Here is a 19,726-nt window from a genome sequence, read left to right on the forward strand (position 1 = left end):
TTCCTCAAAACTGATCTCACAAATTGTCAAATAGATGAAATTGTGAGTTTTTTTTTGGTGGCGGGGTGTAAAGCAATAAACAATTGTACTTGTATATAAATACCAAGTAGATAAAAGCCCTTTGGTTTCTAGTATTGTTAGCGAGTGTTATGGCATATAAATGTAAATAAAATGTTTCAACTCCTGACGTTGCTCTCGTGCCTCTTCCGCTGACGCCGTTTTATCCCAGGCGCCATGAAGGCATCGTGAGATGCTGGGAGAGCTGCGGCTCATCAGGTGTGGTCGACGCTCACGCACATTCTGAATATTCTCGTGTGTGTTCTGTTCGTCATTTGGAGATACCGACGAGCTAAACAACAATCCAGCGAGTAGCTGACGCTCAACCACAGTGAGTTTGACGCCATTTGGACGACTTGACGCGAGTGTGCGGGCAAGTTTACTTGTCAGGCCTGCGTACATCAAACGAACTTCATTTCAACGTAAGACAATTCACGTGATGTACTTTGTTGATCTATATCAACCATCTATATCCTAACAACTTAACTTCACAGTCGCGTTGCTACTCGCGTCATTGCGTCAAACGGAGTACTTTGGCTTTCCGTTTTTACCGTTGATGACTCAGTGAGATTGCAGCAACAGCGGGCGCTAAAACTCTTCGTGACATTTTTCAATTGTGACCCAGAACGAGCGAAAATGCACAAAAATTGTGCAGAATTGATCGTCTTCCCAAAAGCCGTCATTTGGCGTACAAACGAGCTACAACGAGATGATTTGTTTCGTTTTAGGATTCTTTTTTTTCTTCTTCATGGGGCAAGTTTGGCTCCAAGCCGGAAGGTGTGTTGGAGTCGTGACGTCACTTCGCGATAACGTTTTTTTTGTCTGTAGTCGTTATTTGTGTGCTCGCAGGCTTTCCCACGTTAGCGTCATTAAAACAGGTTCAACTTTTTTTTAATTGGTGTTTTTACTATAAAACTCCAAATACTTCGTTTTGATGTTATCTGTTTTAGCACGTGACCAATAGTAATCGCGATGTTGCATTCCCGTTCCCTTAAAAGTAGGAAAGTCTTGTCGTTGTGCTTTTTTTGTAATCGGCTTTGAAACGTGTTACATTTAAAATATTTCATCTTAAAACATAATTTACTTTGTCTCGGTGATATATACATGGACAGAAAGTCATGACACGAAAGCTTTATTGTTGTCATGTTATAAGTTAAATTCAGTGATTAACACAAATTAAATTAGCATGAATGTCACATACGTTTTTTGTGTGCGTGTGGCAGTCTTGAGTTTAAGATAAACTTGTTTTCTGCCATTTTGGTCGCGTGTTTTGTTGAGCAATGCTAGCATTGTTAGCTCTGTCTTCAACGACTTGAATGTCTGTGAGTACAATTGATTGGAGTCGTTTTCATGTTGCTAAATATAACGTCTTCTCTGTATAGACTGTCATTGTGGTGGGTGGCGTCCTAGCGAGCTCCTTCTCCGAGTGGAAAGTGGAAATTTTTGATTTCCGCTCATAACTCGAACGCAATGTGAATTTCATTTAGATATTTATTACTATCTATACGTCAAAAAAAATTCACCACTGACATAATGTTCATTAAAAAGCTTTTAACTTCACCTCGGTACTCTACTTGAATGAATTACTTCATTTGCCCGACCACGAGTATTCTTACGTTTATACGTACAATATATTCGTTACATATATCAACATATTAGTTGAGATAGAAGCGATTTGGGGATGTTTTGATGAAGCCGAATTGAAGAATGAGGGAAAATAATGATGGGTGATGCGGAAAAGGAACATATGAGGTCATATTGTTCAGAAAAAAATCTAAAACTCTTTAAATGGCCTGTTTTACAAATGGAAGGTGGTTTGACTGCTGTTAGCTGGCTCACAATGAAACTGATAGTCAATCTACTTGAACAAGTTCTCGTTTGCTTTTAGCTCCTTCTAATCACATGACCTCTTCTCTGTTTAGTTAAGTTGGGAGCGAGGATTTTTGAAGTGGAAGTGTACTGAAAAAGGAGGAACCTCATTTCCCTGATGCTTTTGAATACTTCAGTGATGGAACCTCTGAGGAGCAGGAACATCTTGTAGTTGGCCCGCTGTGTTCTTGTTGACCATTTTCATGCACGACCCTTTTGGTCGTCAAAACTGAAAGCCAGCGTGATGCCGGACACAGTAAGTAAGTAAAGTAAGTACATTTTGTTTGTATATGGGAACACTTTTCACAGCGGGGACTCACAAGTGTTTCACACAGTCTGAGAATACATTTGTATACATTCATGTTATTAAATGTTCACTTTTCCCATCTACATAATCTCTGTGTTATTTTTCATCATCTTCATCTTTCTCTTTGCGTTTTTTATTCTTTGTCATCTTCTGTGTTGTGTACATTGTCGTTGTCTTTGTCATCTTCATCTACTTTATCGTCTTCGTTGTCTGTTTTGCCATTTTGTCTACTTTGTATTAGTTGTCTATTTCATTGTATCCTACAGCTGCAACAATTAATGACAACTAATTGATGATCAAATTACTATCATTATTTCTTGATAAACAATCAATCGTTTGGATACCTTTTTTTAATTTAAATTTGTCCAAATGATTGAATTTCGGCTTGTCAACAGTAAATGTTATCCGATTTCTGTCCATGAAAGTGGACTGATTATCTTTGTGTTGAATCAAAATAAAACATTTGCTCTTACTTTGGACAAGGATGCTAATATATTTTGCTTATTTTCAGATGTTTCAGACCAAACCAGTAATTAATGTCAATTTGGAATAATAACATGTTTTGAATAAAGGGCATGGAATTACAACCATGTTTTTAAAATCTGATTAATAGACAAAGAGGAAGCCATTATTCAAATAATTGTCAGTTGCGGCCAGATTGTCTACTTTGTTGTCTTTTGTCTTCTTTGTGTTCATCATCTTCTCCTGCATCTTGTTGTCGTTGTGAAGGAGAGGTGCCCAAAGGCCAGTGCTGATCGTAAGCGCGAGTGTGGCGGCGGTCGTGTCCGAAGTCTGACACCGAGGGGTCGGGAATGGCGGCAAAGGACTACAATCACCTTTTCAAGCTGCTCATCATCGGCGACTCCAGTGCGTCTCGTCTCCTTCCTGTCATCGTTTGTCGATGGTCTCACTTGACGTTCCTCGCCGTGTTTTCTTCTCACAGATGTCGGGAAAAGCAGCCTACTGCTCCGTTTTGCTGACAATTCCTTCTCTGGTGAGTTTGAAGAAGCACTTGTTCATCCACAAACACGAGTATACTGCAACAAAAAAAAGGCGTGGTCTGGGGCTGCTTGTTTACTTCAGGACCTGGACTGCTTACTTTTTCACCGCACGGTCTGTGTGCGCGAGTGTAACTAATGCTGAGACAAATGCCTAAAGATATCATTGAAATAAGTGGCTGCACCGACAGGAAGTTACATCACCACCATCGGCGTGGACTTCAAGATCAGGACAATGGACGTGGACGGGGAGCGCGTCAAACTGCAAATTTGGGACACAGCCGGACAGGAGAGATTTCGGACCATCACCTCTACGTAAATACATTAAACATCGCACGCGCACATGCTTGTATTCACAAACTCAACTGTGTGTGTGCGTGCAGGTATTACCGGAACACGCACGGGGTCATCATCGTGTACGACGTGACCAACCCCGAGTCGTTTGTCAACGTCAAGCGCTGGCTCAACGAAATCTCTCAGAACTGCGACAGCGTCTGCAAGGTTCTCGGTTAGTCGAACCCGTTGCCACTCTCGTCTGGGTAGCAATACTATCAAGTACTCCCGAAACACTATGGTGGATATATTTGACCTAAAAATCTTTTTTTTTTTTTTTGGTCACCTCAGTGGGAAACAAGAACGACGACCCTTCCAGGAAGCAGGTGGACACCCAGGACGCGCTGCGCTTCGGGGAGTCCGTGGGGGTGCGCGTGTTCGAGACCAGCGCCAAAGAGAACATCAACGTGGAAGAGGTCCGTTAGCGCTTCCTGTTAGCGTATGACTGCCATGTGAGGAAAAAGAAAATCAAAGTCAAATATGATGTTATAACATGAATTGGAAGTCAAACTTGGCAAGTTTGAATGTTGATGTGTTGTCACATTATCACGTGATGGGGAACTTTTCTCATTTTGTGTTGCGGCGTGGCAACAATGCGCATCCGTAAGCACGGCTAACTCGTATGTGACACGCGTGTTGTCGTTCTCCTGATCCGCAGATGTTCATGGCCTTCACTCACATGGTCCTGTGGGCCAAGAAGCAAAGTCAGAACCGGGCCGAGCGGGAACGCGAGCGTGAGAGGGACACGGTCAACATCAACGCGCATCGGGAACGCGACCGCCGGAAGCGAGCCAAGAAATGCTGCTGAGAGGAGAACCACAAGTTTGTTTGTTGTTTTTTCGTTCTATTGTTCATCATCTCCAATCCGCACTGACGTTGTTTGTGACTACTGTACTAGCGTATTATCACACGTGAAAACTGGACTAGCAATAATACACAGTAGTGCTGGGGTCACACTCACAAAATCTACAACTACTGCATTATGATTTTTCGAGAATCAATTTGCAGATTTTTTTTTCAAAATACAAAAAAAGGGCATATTTGATTCGTTTAAAAAAAACAAAAAACTTTTCGTATTACATATTTTTGCATCCAGAGAAATTTCTCCAGGTGCTCTGGCAAACTCCACTTGAGAAGGCCAGAGCCCCGGTTTTGAACCCTCAACCTCAAAACTGTTAGGGGTTCATATGCTAACCACTTGTCCACCCTACCACCAAAAACGCAAATTTAACTTTAAAAAAGGCGCCACTTTTGTTTTTTTTAACATGACCTGGTTAATTGATGATCTACACGGACGTCCAAGAAAACACGTATTTTTTTTAGGCTAGCACATTGCTATTGTTTATTGATGTTGCGAGAGTTGATTAAAAATGACTTGCAATTACACTATTAGGTTAATTAACATTACAACTTCAATTGAAAAATGTGAAATTTTTTATCTGCACGATACTACTTTTTGTACTATCTCAACTTGAGTCCACTAGTGTGAGGTCCCCTGGTCAGTGTGGTCCTAGTACTTTTTTTTTTTTTTTTTTTTACTTGAACCAAAGCCTTTGTCCATCTTGTTGACAATTAAAATCCTCTCCGGTTCAGTGGAGAATCAAATCAACCTGAAGGTGGCGCCAACATGTTTGTGTTGTTGGACTCATAAAAGGACAAAGAAGAAGAGGAACAAAGAAAGTTTTTATTTGCACTTATTTGTGTGCCATAAACTAACTCTGGATACACTAACACAAACAGTGGCTTAAACTCATGTATTAAAAAAAAAAAAAGTAAATCTGTTGTCTACCAACTGTACGAATAAAGTCTTCATTCCAGAATGGTTTTGGTGACATATCATCAGAACACCTAGTTGGCAACGGTTGTACCTAATGATTTGTCATTCCTTCTTGATTGGCGGTTGGCAAGCAGCTGCAAGGAAAGCCATGTCAATTGATGGCCACCAGATGTTGTGACGTTTGATACTGCCATCTTGTGGTGGGCGTCTGATGTGCGCCGCTATCAAATTTTTGCTTATAAGACAAAAAAAATGGGCCAAGCGACACCTCGTATCTGGAAAAACTTGTACAACACGCTTGTCGCGGTCACGAGGGCCACCAATCAAAATGAGCCGAGACGCTCCCAAGCTGTATGAATCCCGAGTTGCTCGGTGGCGGCCCTTTTTGTTCAGGCGGTCTTGGGCAGCCTGTATGCGCCGGCGGAAAGGACGAGCTGATGATCGCGAACCTTGCGCTGCAGGAAGGCCTCCAGCTCGCCCACGTCCATCTCGGTCACCGCGGGCCCCGTGACCACGAACAGCCGCAGCATGGAGTGGATGCGCTCCAGCGTCATGCTGTCCAAGTTGGTCAGCATGGCCTGGACGTACGCCCAGAACAGCTGCAGCGCGCACACACAAAAACTACAATCAAACTACTTTCCAAGATCATTCAGCCCTTAATTGACGCCCTTCTGACATAATGACCCCAAAACGGAACTAAACGCCACCTCTTGGTCCTGTTTGACGGCGTGCGTTACCTGCATCTTCTCCTCCCTCTGCTGCCTCTGCGTGGTGGTGTTGGAGTCGCGTTCGTCGTCGCTGTCGATCATCATGGCGGCGGCGCCGCGCTCCATCTTGTCCTTGCAGGAGGACGCCGTCTCCAGCACCGAGTAGCGGCCGCCGCTTTCCTCGCGCAGGACGCCGTGCTGCTGCCACAGCGCCAACTTCCTGTGCACCGCCTCCTTGGGCACGCTCAGCTTGGCGCTCAGCTCTTCCAACGTCCAACTGCCTGAAATGAACAACCGCACACGTTAGCAAAGTGGCTTTGGAAGTTCATCCACTGGCACTCATTTTCATAACTTCGCCCCCACAGCAATTATGTTAGAGCAAAAAGAACCAGCCGGAGTACTGTCAAGTCAAAGCCAAAAGGTAAGCAGAGCTGCAGCTGGTGTAGCCGCTCCTTAAACATGCCATTATCAAAAGAAAATGGTAAGATTTTATAAGAAGCGTGACTTTTGTCCTGGAAGTGGAGGATGATGGCAGCGTGCAGCGGCGACACGGTGATATTGCTGATGGTTCGGTCCTCCAACTCCACATCCAGCGTGACCGAACCCAAGTGAGGCTTCCAACTCAGAGTCCGCATGGCCTGACACAAGCACAAGAACAAACGTACAGTGAAAAGAAATCACCAGGACAACAAATGTTTGAACTTGAACAATTACTTGATTTAAAATATAACAAAATAACTTAAAAAAAAAAAAAGATTTGTAATTAATTTAGTTTCAATTCATTAGCCAATTCTGGGTAAGTGGTAGGAAATAGATGGATTTAATAACCAATTTGTTATTATCAAATGTTAAATGCCTTAATGTCAAAATATTTGTATTCATATATTTATATTGATTTTACTATATAAAATACATATACAGTATATACATGCAAAATAGTGTTTAGTATATACAATAAATGTATTGTTTAATCAAAAATATATCCACATGTATTTTAAAGAAATCATTATTGCCCATTTTAACCAATTATATAATAAAAAATAGTTTAATAATGTATTTAAATTGGGAGCAGAGGCAAATGATATTCCCGCGCTCTGATCCATTTGCTCCCCAGAAATGTGTTGGTGAGTGTCTGTGTTGCATTCAAAATAAAAAGCACTGCTTAATACTGTGGTCTGCCCCAACCGATGGCTCCCCACCCCGACTCACTCGCCCCTCCTAGTTGTGGGGTGCATTAAAATTGCAGGGCGAAGACGGTCTTTTTCATCAATTTGATAAAAATAAGTACATTAGTGAAAAAAAAAAAAAAGAATTCAAAATTGTACTATAAAAAATCAGCAAAAAGTGAACCGCGTTCTAGCGAGGGAATACTGGATTCCACAAGTTATGATGATGTAACCACGTTAGCATTAGCACACACTAACGGCTAACGCAGTTGTGCTTTACCTTGAGCTTCTCGTACCGCCGCGTGTAGGCGTCGGTGGCCTGTTGCACAAGGGCAGGCAACTCCATCTTTTCCTCCTTCAGCTGCGGCCAAAACTCCGACGACAGGACGATGGCCGACAGCCACGGGGATGGCCGAGGCTCCTCCCCTTCCGGCCTAGGCTCCTCCCCTTGCTCCTTTTCCTCCTCCTCGCAGATGTTGCTGTTGATGCGGCGAGAGTCGGCCATGTCCTGCGCCCGACACAGCAGCGCATGACGCCAAATGGAGGACACTTCCGGCGCGCTTCTACGGCCATGTTCGCATCTTCAGGACACTTCCGTGGTTACGTTCAACTTATATGGGATTGTTTACATTTCTGTGCTTTCATTTACGTCCATGGTTACAATCACACTTAAACATTTACACTTCTGTAGTGATCTGTGGGGTTACATTTGCACAATTTTAAGAGCGCTTATTCACCAAATGTCACCACTAGGAGTTGTGATATGGATTTTGAGATGTTCTATTTTTGAGCTTCGATAACGTGATCCGCATTTCCGTTTCCTACCTTGAGCATGACCTCACAGTAGTGCATGTGCGACTCCCCAAAGCGAAGTTTCAGCAGCTCCACGTTCCTGATTTCCCTGCAAACGCACCAGAGATGTGAGACGGCGCGGCCGGCACGGCCGGCGCTTCCGTCGACGTGGCGGCGGCGGCGCGTACCTGGCGGTGTTGTAGTTGAGCTGATGCAGCAGCCTGTCCGCCAGCACGGTGCGGTACTCGTTGATGAAGATGTCCTTGCTGCCGTAGATGCTCACCAGCAGGCTGATGATGTCTGACGAGCGCCGCTTGGAACCCGACTTGTCTGACGCACATATGAGACAATTAAGAATCGATGTTGTAAGAGAAATTGTGACAGTTTATAATTGTGCAGCCCTCGCGTAATTCCTTCACTGACCGGCCACGGCGTCAGTGGGGTCGGGGGTCCAGCCGTCCGGGTCGCCGCCCTCCTCGTCGCTGTCCTGCATCTCCAGCGTGACGGGGTCACCTCGGGAAAGCTCCGACGCCAGGTCGGTGCAGCCCGTCACCGCGTCGCCCGTCAGACCGTCCACAATCTGACGCACCGTGTCCTCACGCGTCCTGAAAGCACGACCACGCGCTTACTCGTATCCCAAGTTTGACCGACTTTGATTGACAACCTTCCCAGCTGCGACCGACGGACCTGAGATACTTCCTGATGGGCTGGCAGGCAACCTGCAGAACCACCATGGACGGGTCCAGTTCTCGGAGGGTCTTGATGGCAGAGATGTAAACGGTGAGGATGTCTGACGTGTGGACGCCTGACGACACGACGACAACCTTAATTACGTACTGTCGCTTTAAGACATTAAAGGAACAGTACGTCAAAAAGCGGGACTGTCAGAGCTCACCCGGATGCAGCAGGCGATTCTCAAAAGTGGACTTGAGTGACGTGAGGAGCTGCTGGCGCTGATTGGTTCGTTCCAAGCAGAACTTGAGATCTTCTATTGCAGCTTTGGATTCTGGGAAGTCTAAACAAGAAACACGAATCAGTTTCACGAGCGAGCGCGCGTGGCATCGCGCTTGCCGGCTCACCTCTGATGATGCTGAACAGCTCCTCTATCCTCATGTTGACGTAGATCCTGCAGAAGAACTGATGCATGTGACATCGCCACTGCTTCAGCACCGAGCTCGCCGAGGCCGCAGAGCCCGGGACGGCGGCACGGCGAGATCCGTCTTGGACTTCCTGGCTGGAGAACACCTGACCCAGCCAGCCCACAACCAGCTCCAACCACTGCGGGGACACCAGAGGGTGAAGACGCTTTTATTTCTCCACTGGAATCCAAACGTTTACTGCCACTGACAAATATATCCGGCAAGAACGGAGGCGTGGACGAGGGTCTCGCCCAGTTTGTCTGTGAAATTCAATGAACTCATTCACTGCCATTGACGGCTATAAACGTCAAAAAATAATTTTAACTAGTTCTAGCAGTTTAACATTTTTTCCACTTTTGTTTAAAAGAAACCTAGAATTGCTGTTATTGTACATTTAGAACAGATATAAAATTGTGAGTTAACTAGTGAAGTCATGCGATTAATAATTACAAATTTTAATCGCCTGACGCCCAAAATTATTGATGTTTTCCCTTTCTTTTTTTTTTATTCATTCACTGCCATCGACGGCTATAAACGTCAAAAATTCATTTAAACTATTTCTATTAGTTTAACATTTTTTTCCACTTTTGTTAACAAGAGTATGAAAACCTACATTTTTTTAATTGTACATTTAGAACAGATATAAAATGTATGATTAAGTCATGCAATTAATTACGATTACAAATGTTAATCGCCTGTCGCCCCTAATTTTTAATAATCTTTTCTTTTTTATTAATTTATGGCAGTGAATGAGTTAAGAACCAAAAAGGTTAGGAAAAAATGTCTGGGTGAAAGAAGAATTTACTTACAAAATGTTCATATGGCCACATCTTTGAATGTCTCACGATTGGATTCCGATTTTTGGGTCTGCGTTTCGATTCAGAAACGATTTTTGATTTGGAACGATTTTTTGATTCAAAATGATTTGATTGACAATGATTTTTGCTTTAATCTATAGATGTGCAAGGAATTGTAATGATCTACTCCAGTCTGACTCGCTAATGCTAATTAGCGCGCTACTCGCAGCACTTTTATCACTCAAAAGAACGCCTCCACACTGCAAAAAAATAACTTTTATTGGAATAACTTGATCGTGACTTTTTCCTTCTACTCTCTAATGTGCCAGGGCCGAGCCAACTTAACAGAGTATCAGACCGCGTGGAACCACACTGCCTCTAAGTGGCCAAACCGGGTACAACATGAACAGCACTCAAGAAAGATAAATAAAATCGATTTGGGGACATTTAAAATCGATTCTGAATCGTACTAAATGAGAATCGCAATTCTTATGAGAATCAATTTTTTAGGCACACCCCTATTACACAATATTGAGCAGGTGTGGAAAGATCAGGCCAAATGCTGAAAAACATCAGGCAGTATTGGTGAAGTCTGGCTGGTGGAGGCCCCAAAACGAGCGCACCTCTTGGAAGTCGTCCAGGAAGGATCTTTCGTACTCCCCGCGGCAGTGCTGCTCCAGCCACTGCTCAATCAGTCTGTGCAGGATGGACGTGACGGCATCGCAGCTCACCCACTCCAGAAGCTCCACCCTGGACCTGGAAAACATTGCAAGGTTGGGACTCGGGTCGCAACTAAACATCGTTTCAATAATCCACGTTCATCATTACTATTATTTTTTTTAATCATCGAAAAACACAGAGAATCTGCTTTTATCTGAGAATATTTACACACTTTTTGTTTTATTTGGACAAATGTGCGAGCAAGTCTTCTGTTCCCATTTTTTCAAAGTGACGTTATCCGAAGTTTCTTGAGAGTGAGAAGAGCGAGAAGACGCGTTAACTCATTTAGGGTGCCTTGACATACAAATTTTGTTCCACAACCATGACCTCAAAACATTTGTATCACAAAATCTCTCTCCCCATTGAAATGAATAGAAATGTGATAAACACATTTGCTCCCAAAAACGTATAAAAACATTCTATTTGAAATGTTGCCATGGCCCAAAAATCATATTCATACGTTTTTTTGTGTGTGTGTGTGTGGGGGGGGATTCTGCTAGAGCATACAGAAGGCTTTGGTAGTTGTTACAAAAACGGCCAGAAGGTGGCAGTAGAGTAAAAGAGATCAACCAGGGCCATGTTGCAAACAAGCTCTTTTCTTTTTTTCGTGTTTTAAACTGATTTGTGAATAATGATGAAACTTCGCTATATTCTAATGCTAATTGCTGCAAAACGGAAACAAATACAAATATACTTTTTTCCTGATGAAAGAAGAGACTAATCTTTCTTTTGGTAGGTTCCATGCAAAATCAGTCAAAATCCAGTAAAACAGCCAGGAGCTAAGGGGGTTGCTTCAGGGAAAATGGCTGGGAGTGAATGAGTTCAGATCTGTTCCTGCCACCTTAAACACCAAAATGTGTTTTTTCCGTAATTAAAATCACAGTCAACGGTATTGTACTGCACAAACACTTCTTCTTTTGTGGTGTTTATTGGTGATTGGCAAACGATCTTAACAGCACATTAGCACCACCAACAGGTATTGTCCTTCCACTTCAAGGAAACCAATGTGAATTGATGATGGCTCAATGTTGTGATGTGTGCTGTCACCATCTTGTGGTGGGGTCAGACACGCATTCATATCTCAGAATTTTGCTTGTATCTCGACAAAAAAAAAAAGGCAGCCAAGCAGCATCTTCTCTCAACAACTTCAAAGCACTCATATCTCAAGGCACTGCTTTAAATACATGTTTTTCATCATGTGGGAAGACGCAAGCTCTAATCTGTTGTGTTTGCACTCACAGGATGTGGCCGAGCTCCTGCAGGTGTTTGAGAGCCTCCTGACACCAGCACTCGTCAATAGGGACCCCGCATCCGCCGCAGGCGCCCCCCTCCAGGCCCTCGGAAGCTTGGGCTCGGCCCTGCCTGTCCCCGTCCTCGTGGCCCTTCCGCTTCATGTAGACGGAGAAGGTCCTGCTGTAGAAGTCTAGCACTCGCTCTTGGAGAAGTTGCGAGGGCGGGAAGAGGAGGAGGCCCCTGATGATGGTGAAAGCGCGCTCCTGAAGGCCCTGAGGCCTCGGGCCGCTACGACCTTCCAGGCCCTCATCCTGACACGCCCCCAAACGCTCCAAACCCACTACAAGAAGGAGAGGATGATGATAATGTGAAATATATGTGGAGGACTTGGACACCACTGATCCAGATATTAAAAGATTTTTGCCCCAAAAAATTGGCAAAAAAAGCCAATTTGCTCTATAGTGATTCATGGAGTAGCCGCAGAGTGCTCAACTTACCCAAAAACGGCTGCAGTCGTTCTAGCAGCGTCCGGAAAGCGGTGAGGAGAACCCAGACCCGACCCCTCTCGTCCACTTTGTTCTCCACCTGCTTGAGTCCGCACCAGAACTCAGGAACCACCGAGGAGGACAAACGCATCTGCAGCATCTCCAGCAGCCAACTGGCCAGAAGCTGAGCATCGCCCTGACCGCACAACACCTCCACACTCGCGGACAACTTGTGGTCCTCCAGACCGCAGCCTGGAGACATCTGAAGCGCACAGGAAGCCTTTTGTAATAACACATGAAGTGTAAATATTTGCTGTTTGACCAAGTCCTTATGATCACATGAATGAAGTCGAAGAATAGCAGATCAGTGCTGGTCTCGGTCGGTCTTGACAGAAAACGAGTCTGGCCAATCCAGGAACATTTACCTTCAAAATGTGGTCTCGAGTGTTACTAACTAGTGCAGATTTTTTCCAACAAAATAGAATCACCGGAAGGACAATTATATCCAACCTTCTCCTACTCGGATGTAGCTAACATCATCAGTAGACAAGAACATCTTTACAAAGACACGCCGGGCCGAATTGAGTTTCTTAAGGCTGAACGAAAAGACAAATGTCTTTTTTTTGTAGTCAAAAGTAAAACGTCGCCACGAGAATGCAAAGATGAAACGTTTTGTTTTTCAAATGAATCAGCCTCACCAAAGCTGCTGTGACAGTCTCCCAAGCTTCAGCAGCTCCCAGCTGAGCTTCACATGCGGAACTTTCGGCGGATTCCATCACAACTTCGTCCATTTTTACACCAAACGGCAGCAACTCTGCTGCAAATATGAACTGGGTTAAATATTTCTACTTTGGATGGCGCTGAGCTAAGCTAAGAGGTTGATATTGTTTTTTGGGTGCACGCGCCATTGCTCCGTTTGACGAGTTCCGTGTTTTTCCGCCTCCGCTTCTTCTTTGTCTGCTTGTAGTTTTGGTTTTGTGGCGATGGCGACACGGTGCTTCCCCCAACAGTCACGAAGACGACATAACAACAACTAAATCGACTGTATATTTGAAACATGTTCTAACATTAGAACGTCTCGTAGAACCTTGTTCAAATTGATTTAAACATGGTAGACCCTCGTGAAAGCATATGAGAACCTGATTGAAACTGTTTAAAACTTCTTCTTTTTTTACCTTACTGAGGCATATTGTTGAAACTGCAGTGAAGCGTGTTACAGTTACAGCACTGTAGGACTTGAAAGCATATTAAAGCAGTGTGATGCATGCAACAATAATTGGCAGCTTTATTATAAGATTATTGGTTAGGGTGACCATACTGTATGTATTCCCATTTCCAAAAAAGAGGACACTTGGAATTGTGGTAGGCCTACCGGCCGTAGTTACACAGTGTACTTCACCTCCTATTAGTCCCGCAATGCCAACCGGACTTTTTCATGAATTTATAAAACCACCCGAACAGGTCGTAAGAAAATGGTATTGCCTCCCAAATGTCCTCCCAAAAGCGGACGTTTGGTCACCAGATTGATGGTGCCCAGGGCTGGACTGGCCATCTGGCATACAGGTGGGCCGGTCATTTTTGGGGCCGATGCAGTGCTTTTTAATGATTATGTTCCTCAGTTTTATCTCAAGAGACTGGCCCACAATTTATCCAAACCAATTCACTTTATTTACTGTATATAGCACATTTTATAAACAAACGTTTCCAAAGTGCTGCTCATTGAAATTGCCCCGTTGGTGCCTTGTGCAGTAGATTATAAACTTAATGTTAACGAGAACATTGTAAAACCCAGTAGAAGCTAATGAGGACTTTGTAGAACATTAATAAAACATAGATTACTGTTATAGGTTGTTAAAACATATTGGAACTTTCTGTCACATTCGTAACATGCATTTAGAACCAAGAACATTGTTGAAGATTACTAGAACAAAAGAAAGCATATTGAAGCCTTGTTGAAGCATTTTATGACCTTGTAGAACATATAAATCAGGGGTGCTCAAGTTCGGTCCTCGAGAGCACCTACCCAGCCTGTTTTCCATGTTTCCCTCCTGCAGCACAGCTGAATTTAATGATCAGCTCATCAGCAAGCTTTGCAGAAGCCTGATAACGATCCTGATGATGAATCGGGTGTGTTAGTGGAGAGAAACATGGAAAACAGGCTGGATAAGGGCTCTCGGGGACCGAACTTGAGCACCCCTGATATAAATCGTAGGACATTTCAGAACCTTGTTAAAGCATGTTGCAACCTTCTGTAACATTCTTATCATTTATTTTAAAGTTGGACAACTTTGTTAAAGTATATTAGAACAAATGTAGAACCTTGTTTAAGATTATTAGAACATTTTAAAGCACATTGGAACTAATTAAGATTTGTAGAGCCAATGTTGACACAGTTTGGAACCATGTAACCCTTTGTTGAAGGTTATTAGGACTTTGAAGATCTTCAGCTCCCAAACACAAGTTCTGCTTTAGCATGCTAGTTTTTCTGTCCTCGTGGCTGTTGGGAATTCTGCTGCAAAGACAACAATGTGTGAGCTCCTTGTCCAGCTCTCGTTGAATTGTGGATTAAGACAACAATAAAGTGTGAACATCCCTGGCCTGATGACTTTAGTCCAAGACAAATATCCAATCTCGGAAATATCATCCCCTCGTCTTTGAAGTGAACTGCTCTTGGCTTAAAAGTACCCTATTACATGTGCTGCACACTTTAGTCATTCTGTATGGAATGGTGCACAACTGGACATCAGATCAAAAGTTAAATATCAGTATCCGTTATAACGTAATAAATTACCACCCATTTGTTCATAGAAGAGCAGTGTATGTAGGTAGTTTGTAACTCTGATTTACAAAAACAAAAAGGGTTCACCCAGTCACCTCACGTTTAAACCACCATGTTAAAACGGGAAATTTTGCAATGATTAAAAAATTGAAAAGCATAATAAAGCATATTGGGACCTTGAATGTCCTTGTTAAAGATTTTAGAATATTGTAGAACTTTTTTATTTTATTTTAATATATTAGAACCTTGTTTGGTGTATATGTATATTTGTATGTTATCTGTGTCTGGACCTCAAAACAGTAAATAATGGGGAATCATTTTTACCTCTGATGATGCAGTGTTATACAATCTCGATTCAACAAGTATTGTTGGAATATCCAAAATATTAATTATGTAGCGAAAAATTGAAGAAAACTGCCTTCGTAGAAGACCGTGGCCGACAGGATGGGGGCGCTCACTCTACAAAGACTTGACGTCGTCTGTAGTGAAGTGGTCGTAGAAGAAGAAGTAGCGGCATCCTGAGGCAAACAATCATGGCTGCGACGGAAAGCGAGTGAGTTTGTGCTCAACTTGTTTCGAGGAAAAACCCTTAGAACGTGATGTCATTCAGCCGCAGTCCGGTGTTTAAACTTCGGATACATTTTGCGTGTTTTGCGCTGTCACACGAGCGGCGGCGATCGCGAAACACGCAACCTTTCAGCTAACGGGCTAAAGCTAGCAGCGAAAACATGACATTTCAGCCTGAACAACATGAAGTCTGTTATTGTTTGCGTAACTGTTTTGCAAGTAACTGGAAACTCTTTAAATACTTGCTATATGTGTGAATGTACTCAGACACCAGCGTTTATTTTTCTTTACAAACCATTCTTCTTGTCGTGTGACAATGGCTCTTGCTTGTTTTCTCCTTCTACTTCTCTCATCCCTTCTCGTTCTTGTTCAGGGTTCTGTGTGAGATTGAGGTGCTGCAGTCCATCTACTTGGATGATCTGCGCGTCACCAGGACGCAGGACAGGTGACCAACATCATGATGATAAAGCTCAAGTCTAATACTCATTTTCATCGAGTTCAATGTTTTGTTGTGTTCAGGTGCTGGGAGGTGAGTCTGGTTCTGTACCCGTCTACAGCCGAAGACTCTGGATCTCAGTTTGTGCGACTTGGCTTGACGCTGACCCTCGATGACCAGGTGACGCACTCGTCATTATCACATTTTCACTTGTATGGATAATACAAACTTACATGTGTACTTTGCGCATGTGTGTCCAGTATCCGTGCTCGTCTCCTGACATCTCCATAAACAACCCTCGTGGACTCTCTGACGACAAGCTCAGCAGGTAGCACACTCTGATTAATTTTGTCACTGCCCCGGAAAACCTTCTAAATTATTAAATTATGTTAGTAACAACCAAATAAATTATATGGAATAAACCTATCATTACAGTTGGGGTTCCTTTTAAAATGTGCTTGAGGTTTCTCAAAAACCTTGTTAAAATCCTGTTAAAGCTTATTAGAAACCTGTAAGTTTCTTGTTAGGTATAACATGACGATGATGATGATGATGATGACGATGTTGTGTTCTAGCCTACAGCAGAGTCTTGAGCTTGAAGCCAAGTCGTGCGTGGGTTCACCCATCTTGTATCAGCTGATAGAGGTCACGGCCGTCACTCTTTACGTCAAACAGGAAGTTAAACCCTTTCAAACCTTTTTTCTTATTTTTCATTTCTCCCTCCAGAAAGCCAAAGAAATCCTGACTGAAAGCAACATTCCCCATGGGAACTGTGTTATCTGCTTGTATGGATTCAAGGTCATTTTCAACAGCTTCCCTTTTTTGTCCACTGGACATGTCTTGGATGACTTTTACTGCTGAGCTTTAATACACTTTTTGCCCTATTGTCCAGGAGGGGGAGTCGTTCAGCAAAACGCGCTGTTATCACTACTTCCACTCTCACTGCCTGGGTCGATATGCTCGCCACTCGGAGGAGGAGATACGCCTCCGCCAGCAGGAGATGGCTGATGACAAGACGGCCACGCAACATCAGGTTGGATCTCAACATCAATGACATCACGCTTTTTACCAGCGGCGTCAAACTTATTTTAGTTTCGGGGCCACATGAACCCCAATTTGATGTTAAATGGACCAAAGAAATTTGCTTAGGAATTGTTTGCTGTTCTGAATGAGCTGAATATTTTAAAGTTAGCCTGGTTTGATTGGTGGGAAACTTGAGGTAAATATGTAAAACAAGTATTAAAGATGAAGTCAGTTCAAACGTTTTCTTGACAATATGTTCTATGCAGCACCTTAACAAAGAATTCTGATTAATATTGCGTTTGTGAAATATAACTTAAGTATCAAAATCCATCTCTTTTCATCCATGTCTGGGTGCGGCCATTTTGCCACTTGCTGTCAACTGAAAATGACAACGTAATTGTTCAGCCAATCACGGCTCAGCTGTTTTCTGAGTTTGGTCATGTGATGTTTGCAAGCTGAGCCATGATTGGTTGTTACCTGAGCAAGTGGAATGTCATTTTCAGTCGACAGCAAGTGACAAAATGGCCCCGAGATGGGTAAAACAGGTGGATTTTTGATTCTTTATTCATATTCCACAAATGCAATATTAATCAGAATGCTGTGTTATTGAAAATAAAAGTTTCTGTAGTAATTGGAGGGAAAAATAATAGTGTTGTTTCGATACACAGAATAAAAAATCTGTCAATTTTGGACTTTTATTCTGAAAATTTTGTGAATGGATTGGTGAAAAACTGTGATAATTGGAAGTAAATATAGAAAATATCTTCATTTTGAAAACCATTTGGTTGCAATATTTTCCACTTTTCAAACCCATCTAAGAGACAATTTTATTATTTATTTACAAATTGGAGATCCTATTTTAATGTCCCGTGTCCCCCAGGAGCTGACGGTGGTTTGTCCCGTGTGCCGCGAGCCTCTGACCTACGACCTGGACCAGCTGATGGCCAGTGCCGCGCCACAGCTGCCTGAGGTGAGAACAGGAAGTGAGCGCCGCGCTAGACAGGAAGTGAGCAATAAAATGTTTTCATGCTCACCCAGCTGGACGGCGCTGCCATACGCTCCAACTTCCGTCAGAAGTGGCGAGAACTCGAGAAGGTTCTGGACAGGCAGCGTTGTCGAGGAGGCGTCATCGATCCCGAGGAGGAGTCCAATCGCTTCCTTATACACATCAATGAGGTGATGGCGTCATGTGACCCACGTCTCATGTTTGTTATGCGTTGTAAAAGCACACTTTTACTTAGAAGTTTGTCGAAAACCTTGTCGAATCTTGTCGTCAGCAGATGTTTGTTTTCCTCCACAGGCTCCTCCCCCTTCTCCCGATGGCGGCGGCGGCGACGTTGTGGACACTGCGCAACCCGCCACATGTGAGCTTGCTCCGCCAGCGCATCACATTACACCGACGCCAACAAATTGCACAGGCACGCACGGGCAGCCTCAGGCCCACAAGCGCCACAGCCACGGTAGAGGTCCCAGGAGAGGAAGCGGGCCCCGAACGCATCACATCAGAGGATTCACCCCCATCTCGGAACACCTGGACTCGCTCCGACTGTCGTCGGACCCCGCCGAGGGACGGCCCGTCGCCACGCGTGCGGACATGCATGCTCATTTGACTCTTCGCCAAACAGGAAGTCACGCTTCTTCTTCTGACAAGCACATGGCAGGGGGGCGCGCTCAAAGGGCCCGCAGAAGGGGCCCTCAGCACTTGGCCCACGGAGGGCCCCCTCAACACCACCGCTGGGACGCTCGGGCACCGAGGGGGGTGGCGCCCCGCCAGCAGAGGGTGGGGGGGCCAGAGGAGGAGCTCTGACACACACACACACACATACACTGGTGGCGTGGTGACAAAATGAAATAATTAATTAAAGGTATTTAACTAAAGATACGCCGGTCAACTTTTTCCATCCACAAAATGTTTCTTTTTTTTGGTATCTTCGCTAGCTGTATTTCTAACTGTTTTATTTACCGTATTGTATAATCTCGATCAGAACATCTGCTTCCCAATTCTGAGATTGCAAGTTCAAATCCGGGTTATCAAATTATTGTGAGCATGAATAGTTTTGTGCCCTATAATTGGCTGGCGACGAATTTCAGGGTGTTCCCCGCTTCTCGCCCAATGTGCTTGGAAAGGTGCCGGCACACCTGTGACCCTAGTGAGGATAAGCGGTACAGATAGTGGATGGACAATCTAGATCAGTGGTGGGTAAAGTTTGGCCTACGGACCACATACCACCCACTCCGTTCTTTTATTTGGTCCACCGAGCCCTTAAAAGAGTCCTTACTTGTGTTCACCTTTTTGCGTTCGTTTACATTTTTTCCCCTCTAACATTGTGTAGTTAAAATGTTTATTTTTTTTAATTAATCGGAAATTTTAGTTAATTGTAAATAATTCAAAAACATACTACAATAAACATGCCTAATTCATTAGATAATTGGTTACTTAATCAATGAAATTGTCAATATTAAAATGAAAGGCATTATTTAATAAATAATGTCCGTTGTGGGTAGTCTGTGGAAGGAAGGCCTTCTCTTTTAAATGTATTC

The 19,726-nt window shown here is 43.7% G+C and overlaps 3 protein-coding genes across 5 annotated transcripts; 2 read left to right on the forward strand and 1 right to left on the reverse strand.

The window, feature by feature from the left end:
- The first annotated feature begins 221 nt into the window (after positions 1 to 221).
- LOC144043635 (ras-related protein Rab-35) lies at positions 222 to 5,384 on the forward strand. 3 transcript variants are annotated; one of them, XM_077557485.1, is made up of 8 exons: positions 222 to 479; positions 1,980 to 2,186; positions 2,963 to 3,100; positions 3,177 to 3,227; positions 3,423 to 3,546; positions 3,615 to 3,739; positions 3,856 to 3,980; positions 4,223 to 5,384. In XM_077557485.1, exons 3-8 carry the CDS (start codon positions 3,046 to 3,048, stop codon positions 4,370 to 4,372), a joined length of 630 nt encoding a protein of 209 aa, XP_077413611.1. In that variant the 5' UTR covers positions 222 to 479; positions 1,980 to 2,186; positions 2,963 to 3,045; the 3' UTR covers positions 4,373 to 5,384. The 3 variants fall into 3 exon arrangements, with proteins under 3 accessions (XP_077413611.1, XP_077413609.1, XP_077413610.1); XM_077557483.1 differs by having other exon boundaries at positions 223 to 479; positions 1,980 to 2,195; XM_077557484.1 differs by lacking the exon at positions 222 to 479 and adding an exon at positions 843 to 935 and having other exon boundaries at positions 1,980 to 2,195.
- On the reverse strand, positions 5,229 to 13,324 carry anapc2 (anaphase promoting complex subunit 2). The gene is made up of 14 exons (XM_077557479.1): positions 13,079 to 13,324; positions 12,393 to 12,642; positions 11,902 to 12,235; positions 10,566 to 10,698; positions 9,086 to 9,284; positions 8,902 to 9,021; positions 8,694 to 8,811; positions 8,430 to 8,611; positions 8,195 to 8,336; positions 8,040 to 8,115; positions 7,495 to 7,722; positions 6,554 to 6,686; positions 6,079 to 6,329; positions 5,229 to 5,940 (listed from the first exon to the last, which is right to left on the reverse strand). Exons 1-14 carry the CDS (start codon positions 13,169 to 13,171, stop codon positions 5,731 to 5,733), a joined length of 2,469 nt encoding a protein of 822 aa, XP_077413605.1. The 5' UTR covers positions 13,172 to 13,324; the 3' UTR covers positions 5,229 to 5,730.
- A 2,287-nt stretch (positions 13,325 to 15,611) lies between these two features.
- Positions 15,612 to 19,689, forward strand: rnf25 (ring finger protein 25). The gene is made up of 10 exons (XM_077556814.1): positions 15,612 to 15,712; positions 16,100 to 16,171; positions 16,246 to 16,342; positions 16,423 to 16,490; positions 16,738 to 16,807; positions 16,889 to 16,960; positions 17,055 to 17,195; positions 18,066 to 18,155; positions 18,224 to 18,361; positions 18,486 to 19,689. Exons 1-10 carry the CDS (start codon positions 15,693 to 15,695, stop codon positions 18,990 to 18,992), a joined length of 1,275 nt encoding a protein of 424 aa, XP_077412940.1. The 5' UTR covers positions 15,612 to 15,692; the 3' UTR covers positions 18,993 to 19,689.
- Positions 19,690 to 19,726: the final 37 nt, after the last annotated feature.

The sequence above is a fragment of the Vanacampus margaritifer genome, chromosome 2 (assembly GCF_051991255.1).
Source record: "Vanacampus margaritifer isolate UIUO_Vmar chromosome 2, RoL_Vmar_1.0, whole genome shotgun sequence".
NCBI classification, from domain to species: domain Eukaryota; kingdom Metazoa; phylum Chordata; class Actinopteri; order Syngnathiformes; family Syngnathidae; genus Vanacampus; species Vanacampus margaritifer.